This window comes from Bos taurus, chromosome 29 (assembly GCF_002263795.3).
Source record: "Bos taurus isolate L1 Dominette 01449 registration number 42190680 breed Hereford chromosome 29, ARS-UCD2.0, whole genome shotgun sequence".
In the NCBI taxonomy this organism is placed as follows: domain Eukaryota; kingdom Metazoa; phylum Chordata; class Mammalia; order Artiodactyla; family Bovidae; genus Bos; species Bos taurus.
The window spans coordinates 46,016,419-46,039,128 of NC_037356.1; the positions used below are offsets into that span (position 1 = coordinate 46,016,419).

General features: G+C 45.1%; 1 protein-coding gene across 16 annotated transcripts in view; it reads left to right on the top strand.

Annotated features, from left to right (window-relative positions):
- The window catches only part of PPP6R3 (protein phosphatase 6 regulatory subunit 3), a 125,207-nt gene that overhangs the window by 79,614 nt on the left and 22,883 nt on the right, over window positions 1–22,710 (top strand). For 9 of the 16 annotated variants that reach the window (XM_059882911.1, XM_024987126.2, XM_024987132.2 and 6 more), the window contains 9 exon segments: window positions 1,579–1,731; window positions 2,692–2,841; window positions 3,821–3,885; window positions 6,275–6,390; window positions 8,027–8,112; window positions 14,209–14,295; window positions 18,502–18,599; window positions 20,336–20,390; window positions 21,218–21,348. In XM_059882911.1, coding sequence (XP_059738894.1) covers window positions 1,579–1,731; window positions 2,692–2,841; window positions 3,821–3,885; window positions 6,275–6,390; window positions 8,027–8,112; window positions 14,209–14,295; window positions 18,502–18,599; window positions 20,336–20,390; window positions 21,218–21,348 — 941 coding nt within the window. 16 annotated transcript variants of the gene reach the window in all.

A 22,710-nucleotide genomic window follows, 5' to 3' on the forward strand; every position in this document is an offset into this window, starting at 1 on the left:
AGGGGACGAGGCTCTCCCTTGTGGTGTCTCTGGGGTGGAAGACAGACCCTTGAGGGTTCTGCCACCCACGCTAGTTCTTAACTTTGGTTTTTCCTTCTGTGTGCATCATCGCACCCGGCGTCTCAGGCTATACACAGTGCACCTCTGTGGCCTCTGTGGAGTGAGTTCCTGGGGACAGAGTGTAGTAGTGTCTCCCTTCTGCTTTAGGTGTTTCCAGTTTGTGGAGGGGAGGCAGAGAATAATTTATGTCCATTGTGCTTGGAGTCTGGTTCAGATTCTAGATTGTCTCGTCATATGACCAGCGAGCAGGCAGTGGTCTGGGGCACAGGCCGGAGTGCTCAGGGCCCGCCGTGGAAAGTGCGCTACTGATGTTGGCCAGTGGCGTCCTTCATGCCAGGCCTGGGGAGAAGGGCAGGAGAGTCAGGGAAGAAGCAGCATTTGTTCAGGAGAAAAGAAGTGAAAGTCGGAGGAGGGGGGCGACCTGAGAGAAGAGGAGGTGTGGCTGGGCGCCCCTGACCCGTGTCTCAGGTGTCACTGTCTCCTTTCTCGGTGGACAGAGAAGCATCTCATGTGAGTTCTCACTCTGGTGCTCTTCTTGGGCCTGATTCCAAAGTAAGACAGTGTTTTGTTTGGACTTCTGTTTCCCTGCTGGGGGCAGTGAGTTCAGCCTCTGACGGGCTTTACTGCACAGTGCAGTGTGTGAGTAGATCTGTGTTCATTAGCATGTACTGCAGAGGGTAGGGGGTGGCTCCCCTTTCCCCTGAGCCTGGAGGAGAGCAGGCGGGGGTGCTGGGAAGCCCTGTTGGACGGGGACATGGAGAAGGATACCCTTTTCACTTTGTTGCGGGTCTCCTGCCAAACTTCTAAAGTTCTGAAATGTTCTGGGTCTATCTTATGTAATTTCAAAGAATACAAACTCCCTTTTATGGATGAAAGCAGGTTTGAGGTTGATCCTGTTTCTAGGTTGTGACCCAGAGGCAGCTACTGAGTCTGCGTTTTTCTCTGGCAGAGGTTGAGGACTGTGTTCCAAAAGCACTTGTCACTTTTCTCAGTTTCTCCGGTTTCAGGTCAGGTTTGGAATATTGCACTTTTTCTTCATGGACTTGACAAGCTTTCTGCTTGTTTAGAATATTGAAGGCAGGGGGGATACTTGATTTCTTACAAAATATGTAGTCTAGGAAAATTACCTGTTTTTTTCCTCTTATATTTATTTCATCATACCTTAAAGATATCAGTAGGAGTTTTGGATTTTCCTGCACGTGTAGAATTTAGGCCAAGTTGTTCGTGGGCTTAGCTTAACTAGTGTCATATCTTAGTACATACTCCTGCACCGTTTGTTTATTGAACTGGTTTTTAATTTTTTTATTTATCTTTGGTTGTGCTGGGTCTTTGTTGCTGCCTGCAGGCATTTCTCTAGCGGTGAGTCGGGGCTGCCCTCTGGTTGCCCCCATGGCATGTGTGATCTTCTTGGACCAGGGATCAAACCTGTGTCCCCTGCATTGGCAGGCGGATTCTTCAGCACTGGGCCGCTAGGGAAGTCCTAAACTGAACCTAATCAGAAAGCTTTTTCTTTCTCAGAAAAGTGTGATGAAGACTACGTGGGGCGTGCTGGACCCCCCTGTGGGGAACACCCGGCTAAGTGTGGTTAGGTTGGTATCCAGCCTCCTCCAGACGAATACCAGCAGCATCAACGGGGACCTCATGGAGCTGAATAGCATTGGGGTCATACTGGTAAGATGTCCCTGGAAGATGTCTTCACTTGCCATTGAGCTTTTATAAATAAGATCGCTGATTGTAGAATCTCATAAACTCACAGTACGTGTCAGTGACTTTTCTTGGTCTGAGCGCAGACAGTCTTGCCCTTGAGGTTATCATCAATTTTGAGTGCTTTTAATTTTTCAGTAGTGATTTATTGTTGCTCTGCGTAGAGATCTGTGCCTGTGTTATAGAGAATTTCCAGGACAGTTAAGACACAGACATTTCCCTCCGAAAGCTCGGTCTCCCGTGGAGGATAGAGTGAGTGTAGTCACTTTGGGGGTTGTGTGAGCCATAGTGGCTGCTGCCTGCAGCACTGTTTTCCCTTCATAATGCTTCTCTTCAGGGGACAGGCTTCTGTTTTTTTTCCACTGAGAGAGAGCTGCAGAGGATATTAAGACTGTCTTATCTGGACTTCCCGCACCCCTGAGGTCCCCGGCTCCGAGGCCTGTGCTTAGGATTCACGGACCTGGCCCGGTTACTTTTTTAAGGTGTGAGCACCTTGACATTGGAGACCGTATTTTGCAACTAGCACTGGACACTGCTCAGGAGTCATCAGTGAACATTTTGTTGAATCAAAATGAAATTCTCATAAATTTCTTTGAAAATCATTGGAAATTTACTAAACTTAATATCTGTATTAGTCACTGTGAAAACAAAAAGGTTTTCTCGAAGAAATTTATTATTGCCTTTATGCATTTATTGTTGGTCTCTATTAGATTCCTTGCAAATTCTGACATGTTGAATGAGCAAATATGTTGTTTAGTCTATGGAGGCATTTTAAACTGCCTTTAAAAATAATGTATTCCTTTTAATTTGTTTTATTGTACCAGGAGCACATCCTTTATTGATTGATTATTTGGTGAATGTATTGAGGTAGTGACTGAAAGATTGAGATGACAGTAAAAGAAAGCATTACTTTTCTTTTTTTTGTAGGACATGTTCTTCAAATACACATGGAATAACTTTTTACATACACAAGTGGAAATTTGCATTGCACTGATTCTTGCGAGTCCTTTTGAAAACACAGAAAATAGCACAATTACTGATCAAGACTCTGCTGGTGACAACTTGTTATTGAAACATGTAAGCTTACTTGGTGTCTTTTTTTCTGCCACTCCTGGTTAGAGTAGTTTTCTACTTAAGTTATGAAGTGAATTGAAGTCTAAGGGTAGGAGGTGAGATTTCAGAATCTAAGGATTTAACTGTCCTATTTTGATTGTACTTTTAACCAGTGATACTATAAATCATATCCTAGGCAGTTCACCATTAGATGAACTTTCTAAAAAAGTTTCAGTAAACTCAATAGATTGGAAGATTTAGAAACCTTTTGGAAATTAAAAAACAATACAAATTTAAAAAACACTTGAACAGTTAATTTGGCTTGCCTGAGTTTTCATTTTTGGTGCTGAACCTGTGACTGAAAGTGGGGAGAGGTGGGTTCTCTGCAGTGGCAGCACGCCTCTTCGGGGATCTGTTGTCTTCTGTTAAATGTGAGGTGGTGATTTTCCAAGTCGTCTTCAGGTGTCTTCTTGCTCTGCAGTTCTGTGACTATGGACATTCTCTCGCTCATACTGTGTTACCCCCAAAACTTGAAGACGGGCAAGGCTAGCCTGGAGTGACCAAGTAGATGGGGAAGACAAATGACCTTTGAATGAGACTGGCTTTGCACATTCTGATAATGCAGCCCACAGCTCTGGTCACTGGCCAGCCACACCTGTTTTTAATAAGAATGCAATACTGTTAGTTCATGTAGAAGTGAGTGTTGCTCACATTTGAAAAGTACAAGTATTGCTGTGGGTTGTGAACTAAATTTTTGCTGGGGCATGATTCCATTTCAGAATAAAACCTGGCTTTGCTTTAGGTCAGCTGCTCGCTGGTAGCAGTTACTTTATCACACTGCATCTGATTTAGCCAATAATTCACAGCTGTGTTTAGCTTGCTGGGTTGTATGTACAAAGTGGTATGTATCACTTTTCTGTTTAACTAGAGTTCTGTTTCACTTTAAAATTTTGACACTTTGACATTTATGCCAATGTTAACCTGAACATTCTTTTTTATTCAGCTCTTTCAAAAATGTCAGTTAATAGAACGAATACTTGATGCCTGGGAAATGAATGAGAAGAAACAGTAAGTATATTGTTTTCGGATAGGAGTTCAGTGTGATTATTTGTTTATATTTGGCTGTGCTGGGTCTTTGCTGCTGCTCAGGCTTTTTTGCAGAGTTGTGGCGTGGCGGGCCCACCCTCCAGCTCCAGCGTGTGGGCTTCTTATTGCCGCGGCTTCTCTCGCTCCAGAGCACAGGCTCTAGGCGCTCAGGTTTCAGTAGTTGTGGCTCTTGGACTCTAGAGCACAGGCTTAGCAGTTGCCACTCCGAGACATGTGGGGTCTTCCTGGGCCAGGGACTGAACTATGTCTCCTGCGGACTCCTCACCATTGAGCCTCTAGAGGAGCCCTGATTTTTAATTTGAAGAAAATGCGCGCCCTTGCTCTAGACAGGGAACAATGGATATAGTTACATTGTATAGGCCACTTTACAGCTAGTTACAAATGGCTCTCTTGGGACTTCCAGAGCATTTAATTGTTAACAGGTATTTTTCTAATAATTTACTTTTAGATCTCCCTGTCTTTGTACCTGTCTTGAGGGGAAACCAGGAGTTGGGAGTACGCCCCTCCTCTGTTGCTGCTTTTGAAACTTCTTGTTTCTTTGTGAATGGTGGTTTTTCTGAGAATGATGGGAAGGAGGAAGAGAATGACAAAGGCAAGTCCTCCGTGATGATAATTAGCTCCTAGAGTCACTTTGTGCCTGGAGCTAGAGGAGGGCAAAATTGCCTAGTATTTCGTTTTATAGAAAGTTTCCGTTAGCTGATTGGCACGGTTGCTTGCGGTATGTGTTGCGGCCTGTGAGTGGCTTTGTTACAGTTTCCCCTAGCAGTGTTGTCGGGGATGAGCGTTCCTCTCTAACGCCCAGGGAGCTTTTATGCCTCCCCATAGATTCTGCAGCAGGGGGTGAGTTTGGGAAACACTCTCAAGGCATTCTTGTGTTTGCTTTTAAGTCATATTTATGGAAGCATACATTTTGGGGTATACATTTCTTTTAAAAATCAATTACTAAAAACTGATAGGGCTTTGCTTTGATTCTTTGTGGAGAAAGATGGCTTGTAGTTGAGTGTGGCTGGGGCTCAGGTCCTCTCCTCCGAGGAGAGCCCTTCTGTGGCCAGATGGACGTCTCTGGTCTGTCTTCGCCTTCCTTGACTCCCTGCCTCTCTCTGCCTCCTCGTCTCACCAGTGCTCTGCTCCCTGTGAGCTCCAGCCTCTGAAATCCTGGCTAAGATGATTTCTTCTTTCTTGGTGGTCTTGAAAGAGCTTTTTAAGGTTTCCTTGAACAGGAAGCATAAAGAACATAGGGGGCCTTGGGCCAAAAAGCTTGGAGATGGGTGTTTGTTTTCACTTGTGGAGGTTTGAGGGAATACAGCAGAGTTTGTAAGAATTTGCCCCGAATGAACATTCAGGTTCTTATTGTGAATCTTACTGTGAAACTGAAAGAGGTCACAAAGAGCTGGACCCGACTGAGCGACTGAACAAAAGGGAGGCTCTTAGCAGCTCAGCTGAAGTCCGCCCTGTGCCTTCCGACCTATAGGTATCCGTGGAACCTCTAAGCTTGGTAGCAGACACTTTTGAGGCAAGCCTGTAAGCATTATGTGGTTTTTTCTTTTTTAAAGTGGCTCCTGAAAGAGTCTCCTTTAAGTAAAGATCCCTTCAGTTTGTTCCCTCCTGTCTGCATTCAAAAGTCTTCTGTTTCATAGAATTTAAAATATTGACACTTTTTAAATATTCAGGTAGAGCAGTCACAGTGATGTGAGAAGTCCTAAGTGTAAAGATGGGTCACTTGTGAAGAGCAGACTCTGGTGAGGGAATGGGTGAGGAGTAACACGCATGTCTGCTCCCAGTGGTGTATGGGCCAGATGCAAGGTGACCACCTTTCCTCTTGGCCAAGTCCTCGAGTCAGCTAATGTTTTAACTCAAGAAATGCCATTAGTAGATAACTTTCTCTGGTAATTGATTAATATGATTGAAATTTAATATCCTGTCTTAGCAAAATGAACCAGTAGAATTCTCACCTCAGTTCTCTACAGTCTGTTTAGTCTGAAAAACAGTTTTACAGAAAGAGAGAAAGTCACAGCCACAGCATCATCAGGTACCGGTGAATGTTCGTGTTTTTGTTTTTAAAGATAGTATGTGACTAAAGACGGTTGGTTTGAATACTTGAACAAAATTTGCCCTAGTGTCCAGTGAGGCTGCAGTGTAATTTTTTGAGTAGACTATTTTCTGCCACACATTTCACTGCTCCCCCCACCCCTACCCCGAGTCTGATAAGACTCCTTACCTTCCTCTCCTGTCTGTTCTTGTCCTTGGTGGCTCAGATTTTAGAATGATTGCTTAACTCCACAGCAGTTAGCCAGCTGTGCCGTCACCCCCCCGTCAGGAGTCTGAACATCTGTCCTCTGCCCCCTGGCAGGGCCGAGGGAGGTCGGCGGCACGGCTACATGGGCCACCTGACGAGGATAGCCAACTGCATCGTGCACAGCGCGGAGAAGGGCCCCAGCAGCGCCTTGGTGCAGCAGCTCGTCAGAGGTAACGGCTCAGGGGTCGCAGCATCGTTTCTGTTGGATTGGACAAGTTAAGGGTAGTGTGGAGGGCTTCATAGCTTTTTAAACAGCTGTCTAAGGAGCTTCCTTCTACTTCAACATTATCTGGAGATTTGAATGAGACTCTTGAGAATGTGTTTGAACAACATAACTCTTTGCTGTATTCTGTTCTTAGTTCTTCAGTCCTTTTGCTAAGTATCGGCAGGCTTGGCCAGTAACTGGAGTCACCCACTTGCATTCTCTAAGGGCATGGTTCACGAGTCATGAGCTTGAAGTACTCATGGGCTGACAGTGGAGCCTTGTGAGCTACAGTTAGTTACTCTTGCAGTTTCTTTTTTCCTGAAGGCCCCCACATGGCCTGTGGATTTGAGTTCCTTTCACTAGCATATTAAGATACTTAGCAGCATTTTTTTCTCTCTATTACTAAAATGAGGGCTATTAGCCAATATCCTTAAAGACTCTTTCTGTACTAGCATTTGAATGTAATCAACCCGAGGTTCCTTGAAAAAGCTGTGCGGATGCCTTTCCCACTGGCTCCCTGGCCTTGACTCCGCCTCCTCCTGGATGAGAACATGAAGAACCCTGTGTGCCCCAGCGGGATTTCTAGTCCTGTGACTCACTCCAGAGGCAAAATGTCTTAGCCTCGTGGTGCAGCATTTGTTCAGTTGTTAGCTTGCTGAAGACTAGCTCCCGGTCTCTCCTCCTCCTCTCAAGAACGTTTGTGTTCAGGAGGCTGTTGCCTATTGAATGTGCAGTAGTGGCACGATTGTGGCCCCGCGATGGAGAAAACTGGGGCTTGCCCACCTGGGATTTTGCTTCTTGAGAGAGAGATGAGCCATATCATCTCACTGCATGTCGTTAGCCGTACATTTGAATTGGCCATATCACGTATGTGTTCTTTTAGAGCAGTCTTAGTTTTATGGTGGTTGCTTCCCAGATGTGGGTGTGAGCGTGTATGCACATACATTTAAACCAGAATTTTCTGACAGCAACTTCAGTCTAGTGAGGGCTCCCAGATTGCAGCTGTAGTTTCATTTTCTCATAAAACTATTTGTGTCTCCTTTTCTTTAAATTTTCTGTATAGGATGGATTTCACTGTTGCACATGTATCCGTTTGTTGTCTTATGACACAAGTATTTAGAAAACATTATCTTTGAGGAACTTAAGAACCCACACTGGATTCCATGGGGCTAAATTCCCTCAGAATTTCTCAAGAAAGTGTGCAGGAGTCAACATGTGCAGTGTTTCCTGGACATGCGTGACCGTGGAGCAGGACCACTGTTAACCACACCTTTATAAGGAGTTCACTGGAAACATTTACATTAATATTTTCCAGGTTAAGTTTTTACCAAAAGATCCTAAAAATATAGTTAAATCCAGGTAACTGGTTATGGCTCTTGGCATCAAGCATAGACCACAGGGGCAGGGTAGGGGGTTCCTGAAAGTCCTCAGGGTTCAGACTGAGCACGGCTCTGTAACTTGAGCCTCCCAGGGCCCGGCGCCCAGCCTGCAGGGCTTGCTCACCCTGGCAACCTGCACGGTGGCAGCCTCTCAGGATCCCTGTTTGTCTGTGTGAAAGTCACTGTAGTGATCATGCGTTTTTCCTTTTCTCCCCTCTGAAGATCTTCCAGACGAAGTCAGGGAGCGATGGGAGACGTTCTGCACAAGCTCCTTAGGAGAAACGAACAAGAGGAACACGGTGGATCTAGTAGGTTCTACAAGATTACATTTCTGTGATCTCGGTGCTCTGGGACTTTGCCCGCTTATTCAGAAAGATGTGAGGCACCTCTCTTCCACTTTTCCTGGTGATGGTGGACCAAGGGGTACGTTCGTGTCTCTTATCAGTAAAAGAGGTTGCGTCCGCAGCGCTCTGGCTCATCTGTCCAGTCGGCTCCCAGTTCCGGCCTGGGACGACGCAGGGGACATGCAGCCCTCAGCCCCGCTTCCTGCCACACCGCCTCACCTCCCTCGGCGCCTGCTCCCTGGGCTCCTCAGCTCAGCCCCAGCTGTCCCGTCACACTCGGGTTTGTTGCCTTACGCCTGGGTAACTCCGGGTGGTTGGAGCACCAAAAAATATTCCTGTAACTGGTTTCTACTTCTGCTTAGTTGAGTTTACCCTCATTAAAGTCATTCCCAGTTGGGGAAAGTTCTTTAGATGACTTTGGAACCCCAGCTTTTAACAGATTGGTACTCTGAGCCAGGGAACAATGGCATTGATAATATTTTTTTAAATTATATTGGACTTTGGAATGTAGTCTTTAAGACATAAAGTTTTAAGGTAAGTATTGATTTGGTTTTGAAGATGAAGGAAAGTGTATCCTTTTGCACGCACGTGCCGCCTGACACCTGAGGTGGGAGCCTCGATTGTACGTGGAAGTAGGCGTGTCAGACGTTGCATTCTGGTTCTGAAATTCAGCTGCAGTCTTGATTTCTAATACACAGTAACTCCCTCGATTGTTAGGCAGTCAAGTCCCTGGCAGCCTTATCTGCTCAGAACAGAATTTAGAAAATGGGGGTGGGGGTAGGAGGTGCTACAGAGCAGTCCCTGGGTCACCCTGTGTCACATGGCCCCAAGGGCCTGTCGCCTCCCACTCTGTAGATCATCTCACAACTTTGGTTGTCTTTTAACAGATTCTTGACAGATTGGTGGCTTGTTAAGGTGGGTATAGTGTGAGAATTATTAGGTACTAGAAGCTGAAAGAATTATGAAGAGGTAAATGTAGAAAGGGAACTGTGTGGGGCCATTTAATTAAAGCCGGTTTAGTGGCCCCTGTGTCTCAGTGTGTTATAGCCCAGCAGAGGAAGTGACATGCACTTTGACAGCCTTGTGCTATCAAGGAAGGGTTAAGTAAGTTTTAACAAATGTATTACCCACCGTAGAGTGTTTTTTTTCCCCCGGTCAAATTGGTTAAAATTCTGGATGATCAGGGTGTTATTACAGAGTAAAGTTGTTCTTAATTATACTTAAACTGAACCTGTTAGTTTAGAGGTCCCCATATTGAGTCCTTGTTAAGAATGCGGGCAATGTGATCTCCTTGAAAGAAGAGTTTTGACTTGTTTTTTATTTATAGAGAAATAGGAGTATTAATTCTGATCTTGTTTGGGAAAATTTGTTAAAACTTGCCCTTTGATTAACTTCAAAGGTAGAAGTAAAAAATGTCAGTTAAATTTGTTATCAGGATTTTTTAAAAACTGGTAATTCAAGTACATTTCTCTTGTCAGTATGTAAAGAAGGACTACACTGCAGTTCAGGTGACACTCGGCTGCTTTGCACAGTGCGGTCAGTCATCTGTGCATAATGTTGTGTATGGCCACACAGCACGAAATTAGTGCTCAGCTCCTTTGGGTCAGGTAAATGTAGACAGACATTTCCACGAAGAGTTATCCTGGGCTCCACCTGGCATGCTGACTGAAGCCTGGTTCTCCTTTGCCTGTTGCACTTGCTGCCATAACACTTGGACTGTGCAAATAATCCACAGTAAAACAAAAGAAGGAGCCGTTGGTTTATGTAGCAGAAGTGGCCAGTAATAGAGCCCTGTTAACATTGCTCATCTCTGTGTCGACTTGGCCCCGTTCTGTGATCTTCTTGTTGCCTGAGACTCTGTGTTGCTCTCTCAGGACCTCTCGCTTCTTTGGTTTTAAACACCCAAGACTAGCAGACCACCGCCAGTTAGTCTGAGTCCTTCAGTGGGGAATTCTGCTTTGTAGTATTGGGTTGACCAAAGAATTTGTTCATAAGTGTTGTGGCCAACCCTGTATTTTTAGGGATATGGGGGTTCCAGGTTTTCAAGGATCCTTTTACATTAATCCCAGGCCACCAAGGAGACTTGAACTGTAGCTCCCAAACTCTTTATTTTCTGCCCAGAATGTTTCAGGCCGTGCCCCAGCAGGGTCACAGAATAGCCTTCTTGCTGAGCTCTTGGAAGTACTTCATCCTTGTGACCTCGTATCGCCAGAGTAAATGCACGAGAGACTCATACACTCTTTATGCTTTTGTGTTGGGAGCTTATTATCAATAAAACTTGGGATTTTAACATCCAGAGACCGCACTGTTCTGACTAAGCCCCCAAACTGTAAAAATTGGTAGGGATTTAGATAAATTTAGAAAACGTAGGAAATGTTTTTGTGCTGACTTTGGAGAACTGAGTTTGTTTCATTCTTTGCCTCCCTCTCCAGGGGCAAGGGTGTGTTTTTTAAATGTTGAGGTAGTTTATGAGATAGTTCATGGAGGTTGTATAGAGTAATACAGAGCGCACATATGAATTGTTTGCAGGCCCAGTGGGTCGAGGCGGAACCTCTGAGGGTTTGCGTTTCTAACCAGCCCGGGGTCATGTAGGTCCTGGGAGTCCACAGTGGGACTACGTGGAGCAAGGAGAAGAGTCTGTGGCTTCTACTTTTCACTCAGGTGTTACCAGTCAGGTCATACTTAAGATTGCTTAGCAACCTAATCAGCCAAGATGAAGAAAACTCTTACTTGCTTTTTCTTTTCACAACAGTTAATAAATCTGAAATTTTATCATGAAAGAAGGTAACATCTCAAAGGCTTTTTTTTTTCTTTCACTACAGTATCAAGAGTATAGGTTACTCTTTTTGCACAAAACAAAAGCATTTTCGCTTATTAAAAAAAAGTCTAGTTTGCTTAGAATATAGTCTTGCTTGGCAAGAGTGTTCTCATCTCCTTGTTACTTTCTTAAAAGTTAGGATTCTGAATTCTCCTTTAGTGATTTATTGGTGTTCCTTAATTCATTAACTCGTTGAGTGGCTACTGTATGCTGGACACTGTGGATATTGCACTAGACAAGATGGGCAAAAATCCCTGCCTTAGTGGAGGTGGATAATCACAGGGGGGAGGGTAAGTGAGGGGAAGGGAGTTGGAGTGTTTTGGGCAGATGTGCGTTTAAAATGAAGTGGTCAAGGGAAATGTCCTTGAGAATATTGGTGTAGAGGCTGAGGCAAGTGGAGATGGAAGAGCCGGTGCAGAGGCCGGTTCGGCACCTGCATGTTTATGTCAGAAAGAGCATGGCAGAGAATAAAACGGGAGATCTCTCGCAGCTTCAAGGCACGCTCCCGGGGTTGTGGTCTTAGTGAGATGAAAAGCCATTGGGTTTGGAACTGAATGAAAAGTGCCATGACGTAATGTCAGTGGTTTTAAATCTGTCACGATTTAAAGGATCGTCATGGCTGCTGGCCTAAGGACAGACTCTAGTGGGACTGGAGGTGCAGCAGAGAGACTGCTGGGCGCAGTGCTCGTCCCGGTGAAGGGGAGCCCTCCCTGCTGCTCCTAAGTCACCTCAGCCGTGTCCGACTCTGCGACCCCACAGACGGGAGCCCACCAGGCTCCCCCGTCCCTGGGGTTCTCCAGGCAAGGACACTGGAGTGGGTTGCCATTTCCTTCTCCAATGCATGAAAGGGAAAAGTGAAGTCGCTCAGTCGTGTCCGACCCTTAGCATGGACTGCAGCCTACCAGGCTCCTCCATCCATGGGGTTTTCCAGGCAAGAAAACTGGAGTGGGGTGCCATTGCCTTCTCGGGAAACCCTCCCTAGGGAGGTGATGATAGACTTGAGCAGAAGTGATGGGGTTTCAGGTTCTTCTTTGACAGTAAGGATGAACAGGTGTGGGTGGGACAGAAGAAACAAGATGACAGGACTTCAGCTGGAAGAAGAGGAATGAGGGAGGCATTTATTGAGCTGGAGATGCTTCAAAAGGGGTGTGTTCTGAAAGTTTAGATCAGGGACTAAGATTAACAAGTTAAATTGCATCTTTTAGCGCATTTTATTAATAATGATTTCAGACTGCATTATCCTGTAGGTAGAATCAGAATCACCACATCTCTCAACAGAATAATTGAGAAGGTGCACATGCTTTATGCTATTATTAATAATAACTTTCTAAAACAGTAGTTTCTTTCTGGAGGAAAAGATTACTTGAATTGCATTGAGGATACTAGTTAAGGAGAAGATGGAAGGGGTCACAGTGTCTGGCACACAGTAGTTGCTCAAGTTTGAAAACAAGACTCTAGTTTCTTGTTTTCATTAATGAGCTGATAAATTCTTAGTTTGTAGCAAAAAGTATGAATAAGGATACATTGAATTCTTATTGAACTTGAAACAGCAAGACAGACCAGGAGTGGCAGACTCCTTTTTGGCTCTGTCTAGTTCTCCTGGCTTTCTGTTTGAATTGTCTTCTGTTTTTGTGCCCCACCCCCCACCATGGGCTTAGTGTGATTCTTGTATTGACTTGCCAGCCACGTGGCCTGAAGCTCCTAAATCCACTGCAGCGGAGCCACTTGACCTGCTCTCAGTTGCAGTCACCCTGTAAGGTGCCAGCTGCCGTGACCAAGCAGTATTCCACCCATCCCATCTGCACTCTCGTTGGGCTTTCATGGACAAACTGTCCCCCACACCACACACACACACACACATACACACACACACATGCACACACACACACACACACAAACACACACTTCCCATCTACTTGGTTGACAAACTGTCCCCCACACCACACACACACAGACACACTTTTCCCATCTATTTGCTAAAGCAATGGTTGATTCAGGCAGGCAGATCACAAATTCTGCTGTGATTTCATCAGAAAAATTCATGCGAATTCACATGCAAAATTCATGTGAATGTTTTGTCTGCACTTTAGGGAGGATGGAGAGGGAGTTAGTTGGAAACTGGGTTATTCACTTGGACTTAGTATCTTCCTCAAAGATGTCCAGATAAAGAAAGATGAGATTAGTTTTATTCAGACAGTGATTTATTCAGAATTTCATAAGCCACAGCACATACAGACCCCTGTGGACTCTACTCTGGGCTTCTTGAATCGGTGTTGGAACATCACAGAGCAGACCAGGCCAGTGTGTGTGGCTCCAGGCTTCTGGGCACAGCTGCAAGGGCTGGCGGTTAACGGCCGCTGTTTCTCCCCTGAGGACAGAGCTCTCTTGCCTAGAACACTGCTACAGGACAGGTAGCTCAGAAAATCCAGTGTAAGTTACCTAAGAAGTACAGTGCTTGTTCTTAGAATTTTGCAGACTGTTCACATTTATTACTTGCTCTGTAGCAATTACCAGTATTAGTGTGGTACTTAGTCATTTCTATTTGTTAATACATTTATGAATGAATTAATTAATTAATGAAAATCACTTATTGTGAATTGGTGAGCAGTTCCTGTTTATGCTTTTGTTTATTTAATTAATGTGAGTTAGTTTTAAGTTGTTAGGGGCAGGGATTACGTGTTAAGGGGCAGAAGGTCTGGGGTCTTGTAATGAGCAGAGGACTATTGACTCAAGTCATATTTAGCACTTACGAGCAGTGCTTTTCTTAGAATGAGTGAGAAGTGCAAGAATTAAAAATGAAATGGTTGTATTTAAACCTGAGCTTTTTAGTGGCTCATTAGTGATTGCTGGGACTGCAGTTTTACCCTTCAGGCTTGAAATAGTTAATTATTTTATATTTTATCTGAGCCATTCTTCCTTCGCTTTGTAAACATCTAATTGGAGATAATTATCAAAGTCATATACATGGAGTAATTCGTCTCTCACATGCTTTGTGGTGTGGGTAATACTGGTAAGGTAGCTGCAGTTGGGCAGTGGAAGGCTAGGCGGCTGAACCTCCTGATTGAAGTGCTCCCTGGAATTATTGGGTGGATTTTACAGCTTAGCTCTTACTTGTTTTTGTTCATGCTATTGTTACACATTTGAGAGAAAAACTAAATGTGATTTTTTTTCCGTAAAAATGCTGATACAAATGTCCAAAATTTTTCTCTCTTAAATAGTTTTTTACATTTTTATGCATATAGGTTACAACCTGCCATATTCATTCATCCAGTGATGATGAAATTGACTTTAAAGAAACGGGTTTCTCACAGGATTCTTCTTTGCAGCAAGTGAGTCATGCCTAAAAGTTTTGTTTTTTGTTTTTATTTTAAATGCTTAGTTTAGTTGTCATTTATGAATCAGCTTTGGAGTCAGACATGCATTAGGGTGTTTGGGGGCTACTTACTAGTTAGATCAAAGTGTTTATAAAAGGAAGTGTTGGGTATGTGAGAGAAAGGTGTATGTTGATTATATTTCCAGGGCATGTTTCTTTAGATCTGATAATGATGAGGTGGGTAACTTTTCAGGAGATTTGAATGACCTGGATAGTTCAGTAAGCGTGTGTCTCGGACATGCTCATTATGCAGAGATTCCTGCAGTAGGGATTTGTGGAGAAGACTAAGAAAACTTGTTTAATGTCAGTGAAAGTAACTTACCCAGTGTCCCTGAACCAAATGGCTTATATGTTTCTGATATCTTCAGATTCTGTAGCGTTCCCAGATTCATCCTGTCCCCAAATTCCTCTTCATTTATCAGGTCCTGGTAATCTGTGTGGGGGCATAAAACAGGATATAGAAACAGGCGTACTGATATATCCTCCCTTGGTAGTTCCTGCGGAGGTGAGGAATGAATTCACTGTGCCTTCTGGGTATCAGGTTTGGGAGCTCAACCTGGAAGCCCTTTTGGGAGGTACTAGCTCCTCATATGGAGAAGCTGCCCTTGGTCAGGACCAAGTCTTGCCTGTCAGGTGATTTGGTGTGGCAGTGGAATTAATGTGGTTACCTTCCCTGGCACTGAATGTTTTTCCCAGTCCTGAAGCCCCTTTTTCCAGGGCCAGGATGAAGTTTCTGATGACTCTGCAGGCCCTGCCTTTTGGTGTCCAAGTAGACAGACACACCCCAGGATAGGCTGAACTAGCAGTCGTCTGATTTTAGGACTAAGGCAGTTTAATGTGTACATGTTCAGGATGGGCCTGAGGTAGCATTTTGGTTTCTCTTGATTCTTGGCACTGCCCCTGGAGACTGGCTTCCCGAGGTGAGGGGCGGGGTGCAGCCAGCCTGCAGGGGAGCTGTCCAGCAGGTGGGCCTCCTGGTCCGCTCACACATTGGTCTGCTGTCCGGCAGCACTGGCCACCCCAGAGGCCCGGCTGGCTTCCTGTGAGCCCTCGTGCCTTCAAGCAATCCTTCCCCGACCCTGAAGCGCCTGGATAGTATCAAACTGGTCCCCTCAACCTGCTCTGAACCCCAATTACACATCGTTCCGCCTCTACAGAGAAGCTGAATGGTGTGCAGTGTGCGTTTTCAAGGTCACTCTGATTCTGGTGAATAGCTTTTAAGAAAGAGAACGCCCTGTTCTTGCAAATATTTGCAAATAAGTTAATGAACTCGGAGTTTGCGGTAGCTAGTTTAATCAAGCTGATGATGTTCTGGTGTCTGGAAAGTGAATTCCCTGTCTCTCTCTCGAGATCCAGTTCCAGGGTCATAGATTTTCTGGGAAGAATTTTCAGACTGATAATGTGTGTATGAACCAATCTCAGTCACCAAAATGCCTTAGTGACACCAGGCTCCTGTTCCTGTGGATTTTATCTGCATTATGTAACCCTCAAAAGTAGGGAGAATAATGATTATTTTTTGATTGACAGCCTTCCAGTAAACTTTTTTTGCATATTGAAATTATAGACCAGTCTTGAATCGTTTTGAAAATAGGAAACATACGCTAAAGCATTTTTTTCTGAGTTCAGGAGTTCGCATCTAGGTTAACCTAGAACATTCATGCTGGCTCCATTATAACCGGATAGTTTCTGTCTGTCACTTTGGTGAGAAGCTTGCGCACAGAGAGCTCAGGGCGCGCCAATGAGCAAACCTGCTCCCAGCCCCGCTGCCACTCCTGGTTCCCTCGCCGCTGCTGTCTGCTCTCCCTCCTCCCGCGGCCGCCCCTCTAGGGAAGGGGAGGAGGTCTTCTCATGTGGTGTCTGGAGGATTGGGGCCAGCTGCCCAGGGGGGCCCCCCAAGAGGTTGACTTAATAAAGGACCAGAGCAGCCCCTGGCTTTGACCAGGGCGACGGTTTTGACACGTGGGGGCTTTTCCCCCCTTTTTAAAGGCAATTAAAAGTTTTTAATAATTGTACAACCATATGGCACTTTCCAGACTTGAATTTCTCAGAGTCCAAAGCACTTTCATAAAGCTTTAGGGAGAATACAGTAACAGTCTTCACAGCTGTGGGTTTAGTAAGCCTTGACAGCTTTATTAGTAAAAATCAGATTTGAAGCCTAGGTTCGTTGCTGGTGTGTCTTCTTAGAAGCAACAGTGGACCCAGAACTATGGAGGGCTGCGGCTTGCTGGTTTCCCGTGTCCTCTGGGTTACTGTGTGGAGGCTGTGTCTGTCTTCCTCCTTAGGTGGATAGACAGACAGTGCAAATATGTGTGTGCATATTTACGTGTATCTGTTTATACAGCTATATGTTCATACATGTATGCATTCACACATGTTTTTGTAATACACGTAGTATTTGCATTCTGTTGTGAAGCATTTAAAGGCGCACTCTTGGGAATATTTCTTCCTTTTTATACCCAAAAGGTTTACAGTATTATCTGTAGAAGTACAAAATTTTTAAAGAAAAAAAAAAAAGGAACCAAAACAATTGCAAAGGAGCATTTCCCCTTGTGTGACCACATTTTTATCAGTGAACTCAGAGCCCAATTTACACCGCTTGCTCGGGAGAATGACTTTGTGATCGTTTGTTGCACTTTGACGTTACCGACCGTGTGTCCTACCTTCTAGGAGATAAAACGATTCAGACAAATTGGTTTCTTTCTACGCATAATGTTTCATATTCGTACATCCAGAACTCGCCCAGCCTCTTAGGGCTTGTCCTTGCCCTGTGCTCGCACCAGACTCCCAGAGCCTTGCTTTGCCTTACCGTGCGCACACCAGGGGCCTGCCCCAGCCCTTAGGTGCTCAGGCAGTGTCGTCTCTGGGCAGGAAAGGGGGCAGCTTGAAGGTGTGACAGTGAGCAGGGAGTGGTGGGTGTCGAGTTAGAGAAACGCGAGCGAGGTTTTAGGTTCTCAGTAAATTATATATCTAAAAAAGTTAGATCTAAGGAAAAGATGCCTTCCAAAGCCAAATATAAGGTTTATTTTTTAATTATCCACAATTTGGATTATCCATGCCATAATTCCCTGCCACCATAATGAATCATCAGGAATTAACGGCAGAGGCATTTCTGCAGGGTGGAATCCGTGGGCCCTGCTCAAAGGAGAACGCAGGAGAGCTTGGTGGCCTGCCTGGCAGGGGCCTCAGGGCCAATGCCTTTAGTCCAGCCACAGCTGTTGCTTGAACCCCCACACAGTCATGGGCAGCTCTGTCCACGTGCAGCGCACACGCACACACGGCTCATCTCCGTATGGGCTGCTTGCAGCAGAGTGAGGAGGCGCTTGCTTGTCTTGGTCTCTTTAACCCTGACTGACGAGCCTGGAGCACATTTGCTGACTGCACCGTCCCCCTGGCCTGCTGCAGTTCACAGTTAGAACAGCAGCATCTGCGGAGTCCATAGCATTCCCCCTTCTTCAGGAGAGCCCTGGTGCTCTGTAGAAACGGTGTAGCAAACAGAGCTGACTCCTCCGTGGATCTCTCAGTGTTGTGGGTTTTTCAGAGTGATTTCTGATCAGTGTTTAAACTTTCTATCCTCTCTGTAAGGTAGGTAGGCTAGTAGTTACTTTGTACTCTTCTTAGCCTCTGAGACTTAATTTTTTTTTTTTTTTTTTAAGAAAATGAAGCGTCCCTGGAGCTGGTGTGGTAGAACTGGGATTGTGCTCACTAGTCGTTTTTCCTCTGTTGCCATGTTGCTGTAGTGGACGGGGTGGGGAGATGCGGAAAGGGAGGGTGGGTGGTTACCGCTTGTTGGGTTTTAAGGTTGGCTGTGTTCAGAGGTGACCGATACACCTTATAATTTCAGACTGTCACATGTCACTTGATCACTTTATTGAACCAGACCCAAACCTCTCTCTCAAGACATTTCAGAATAGAGGACAGTGGTCATTTAACACTTCTTACGTGGCATGTGCATTAGAATAATTTGTGGACAAAATTCCAAACATTTCCTTTTTGGGGTAAATTGTGTCTGAAATTATTATTATTTTTTTTTAAAGAACACACCAACTTTTTAAGCCCTATGGCTACATATAAATAAGGGCGGTTCTGGAAAATAAATGGGCATATAGTATGTAGAATGTCATTAGAATCATTGTATCACTGTCACTGGTCCTGGGGTTGCCAGGCCTTTTCTGATTATCAGATGCAACAAATGACGTCCAATTTTATTGACCAGTTTGGCTTCAACGATGAGAAGTTTGCAGATCAAGATGACATTGGCAAGTGAGTACGCTCTCTGTGTCCTCCACTCCTGCCCTCTGTAAGAGGCGGTGATTCTTGTGAGTTCTGGGAATCCTTGTGTCTGTGAGTTGGGAGGAGTCTGCCCTCCAGGTGTTCCTTCAGGTCCAGCCCATCAGCCTGAGTCACCCAGAGACTGAAGGAGCAGAATGCGACTCCCATAGGAGAGCCGGCCCTTGGGCTTGGCGGGAACTCAGGTCGTCCTCCCTGTTAGGCTTTGGCGCTGGGTCGCAGCGTCTGCAGTGGTTAATCCCTCTGTCAGTTCAGTGGCCTGAGCAGGTCTGGTCCTTCCACAGCACAGTGGACAGAGCCACACTGTGGCTGAGCAGGCTGCACCCTGTGTTCTCTTCTCTGAGTGACTAACTGGAAGGTGGAGTTGGGGCTGGGCTCCCTGCCCCTGAGGGCCAGGCAGTCAGGGAAGGAGGAGCCCAGAGTTGTGCAGAATCCACAAACAGCTGCTGTGGGAGCCATCCACAGAGAGGAAGACAAGTGGTCTAGCCCCTGACCTTGGGAAATGCGCGTGTTTATAAATGAACTGTTTGCTCGAGGTGTGTAGCAGCTCTCTGAGCAGAGCTCTCTCTCACGGGAGCGCCCTGAGCAGGGTCATCAACACCCACCAGCAATAGATGCTTGGGCGTTGGTTAAACTATAGCCAGTGGAGGCTGCTGTTTGTCGTAAGTTGCAGTTTACAGCAGGCGAGAAGCTGACTTTTTCCACACCCTCTGATCGTGGCAAACACTATGCCGTGTAGGCCCAGGGCCTGGAAAGTTTAGTCGCTCAGTTGTGTCCGACTCTTTGCGACCCCATGGACTGTAGCCTACCAGGGTCCTCCGTCCATGGGATTTTCCCGGCAAGAGTACTAGAGTAGGTGGCCATTTTCTTCTCCAGAGGATCTTCCCGACCCAGGGATCAAACCTGGGTCTCCCACGTTGTAGGCAGACGCTTTACCATCTGAGCCACCAGGGAAGTCCTGGAGGCCCCACTGTGAGTAAGTAGAGCAGTGGAGAGGCTGTCAGCTGCCCTGAGGATCAGCTCGTTTCAGCCCCAGAAGAACAAGGACTCTACACATGGGGTTGTCTGCACCCTGGGAGCACTCACAGCAGAGCCTGCAGCCCCCAGCCCCCACCTCCCAACGTGTGTTGTCTCAGCACCTGCTTGTCTGGGCCCATTTGTTAAGAGTTGCTGGTTTGGAATCCAGTCTCTTTAGAATTTGTATGGGATACTTGGAATGATGTTTGATTCAAACAGATCTTAAAGGATTCTAAGATAGCCCTACCTACTCAAAAATTACACATAAGGCTAGGAATTCTTTTAATCCCTGTTTTTGTCCCATCTGTGCCATATTATAGTGTAAGACTTCAAGGGTGTGTGTATTTTATGTATGCATTTGTCTATCTGGAGAAAGCTCAGGGTCTGACAGTGTCTGTGACCCTTTTTTCATATTTCAACCTGTTTGTTATCTGCAAATAACCTTTTTGGGGTTATGCAAGCATGGTCTATAGAACCATGGTTTCTACCATGGCTGTTAAACATCGTTTATAAGGAAGGCTTTCAGGCCTCCCATCCTGTGTAAATTCCTTATACCGAGGGAGGAGGGATCACTTAATGTAAATAATTTGGTTTTACTAATGGAGATTTTTGTCATACTGTAAATTTGAATGATTTCATGAGTACTCTTTCTGAGTCTGTAGATAACTGTTGCACTCCTCTTTTGTTTCCAGTGTTTCCTTTGATCGGGTGTCAGACATCAACTTTACTCTTAATACAAATGAAAGTGTAAGTATTCATGCTGATCTCAAGTAGCGAGGCACACGAGAGGTCAGTTGGTGGGAATGGGTGCTGTGTGCGCCGGGGCTCCCGACTCGAGGAGCCTTTGTCTTAGATGGCGGTGACTTTAGCCACGCACGTGGCCTGCCTAGCCCCATAGGCATGTAAATTTGCTGCCCTTGTTTAAGATGTGACAGGGCTAATGAAGCCAGTGTAGACATTTGGCTTCAAAGACAGCAGTTTGACTCCAACCTGCTGCCTGTTGCATCTGCTGAATGTCACCAGGAGAGAAACTTGGGCCAGATGAGGGCCAGCCCCTAATGCCAAGTCAGCCACATCTACAGATGGACATGGGGTTAGTGTCATTTGAATGGGCACGATGTTGATTTCATGTCACTTAGCATGAGAGACCACTGGTTTGTTTGCTGTTCTGATAAGACGGAGACTAAGTGATTGGATGTTGACACTCCTCACTGCGTAGCTGGTCTTGTAAGAGCAGAGGAAGTACAGGTTGCTGTTGCTGTTAGGGTAGTTCTGGGACTGCGTGCTAGGCGGGTGGCCCAGGCAGGCTCTTGAACGAAAACGCTGCTCTCACTAGATGAAGAGAGCCTGTCTGTAGACAGTCTCAGTTTCCTGTACGCTAATTTTGAAGCCAGTCCTTGGGGGGGCCTTTTTGTTGTTACTTACATAGAAACTGACTTTACATGCTTATATTTTACTTTGGTATAGGTGATAGGCATTTTTTTTTTTTCCAAACGACATGGAAGAATATGATTTACATTGGTAACTTTTGCAGAAAATAACTTGATTTTTAAATATTTTTTCCTCTCATTTAGGGAAATATTGCTTTGTTTGAAGCATGTTGTAAGGAAAGAATACAACAATTTGATGATGGTGGCTCTGATGAGGAAGATATATGGGAAGAAAAGCATATTGCATTTACACCAGAATCCCAAAGACGATCAAGGTGAGAGATAGCTTGTTATAGTAGTAAGTGTCCAGTGCATAAAACAAGTATTATTTGCCTCTCCACACATACACATTTGACCCAGAGATCAGTGCTTTTGTCATGATTAGAAAGGCCCTTGTTAACTGGTATGAGTTGGTACCACCTCACTTGTCTGCAGTGTGAACAAGTCACGGTAACCTGTTGGAAGTGCGCCAAGTGTTCTGATGTAGTTCATGAACTGTCGTGACACAGCCTCTTGTGACGGGGAAGTGATGCTGAGGAGTGCCGTCATACGGTGCCTTGAGGAGTGTTCCCTGACAAGTCATAAGAGCAGCAGAGCAGTGTTGTTTCTTATAAAAATCTGAAAGTTTCCCTGGGGAGAGGAAAGTTGTTTCTAAAAATTAATTTTACTTGAGGAGACAGAGTCATGTCATATGATACGCATTGGGACCAATTTTCAAAATTCTATCCAAAAACCCCAAATAAAAAGCAGATCTTGTCAGATTGGATTAAAAAAAAAAAAAAGGCCTGACTTACTGCCACCTATGGGAAATGATTTAAATTATTTAAGAACTTAAATTTTAAAATAAAAAAGATTTAAACAGGTTAAAAGGTAGAGGAATCTATTAATATTAAAGTAGATTTCAAAGGAAAAGATTAAAAGGTTATAAAGTGGTTATTAGGAGAGCATGCCAGTTCTGTCAATATCTACACTCCTAATAACAGGGCTTCAGAATACACAGAGCAAAAACTGATAGAAGTGCAAGGAGAAGTAGATTCCACAGTTACAACTAGATGTTTCAACACTCCTCCCCTTGTAATTGATACAAAGAATAGGCCGTAAAAGTATATAACACTTACATAATACTAGCAACCAGCTTGACTGGGGATTTTTAAAGCACTCCACAGAAGAGTGTGGGTTCTTTTCAAGTGTACACGAACTACTTAGAGAGACCGTCTTTGGGCCACAAAGCAAGAGTCAGTAAAAAAAAGATTTCAGGTGATATAAAATATGCTCTCTGACCCAGTGGAATTAAATTAGAAATCAATGACAGATCTTTAGAAAATCTCTAAATATGTGGAAACTAAATAACACATGTGGAGAAGGCAATGGCACCCCACTCCAGTACTCTTGCCTGGAAAATCCCATGGGCGCAGGAGCCTGGTGGGCTGCAGTCCACCGGGTCGCTAAGAGTCGGACACGACTGAGCGACTTCACTTTCACTCTTCACTTTCATGCATTGGAGAAAGAAATGGCAACCCACTCCAGTGTTCTTGCCTGGAGAATCCCAGGGACGGGGGAGACTGGTGGGCTGCTGTCTATGGAGTCGCACAGAGTCGGACACGACTGAAGCGACTTAGCAGCAGCAGCAGCAAATA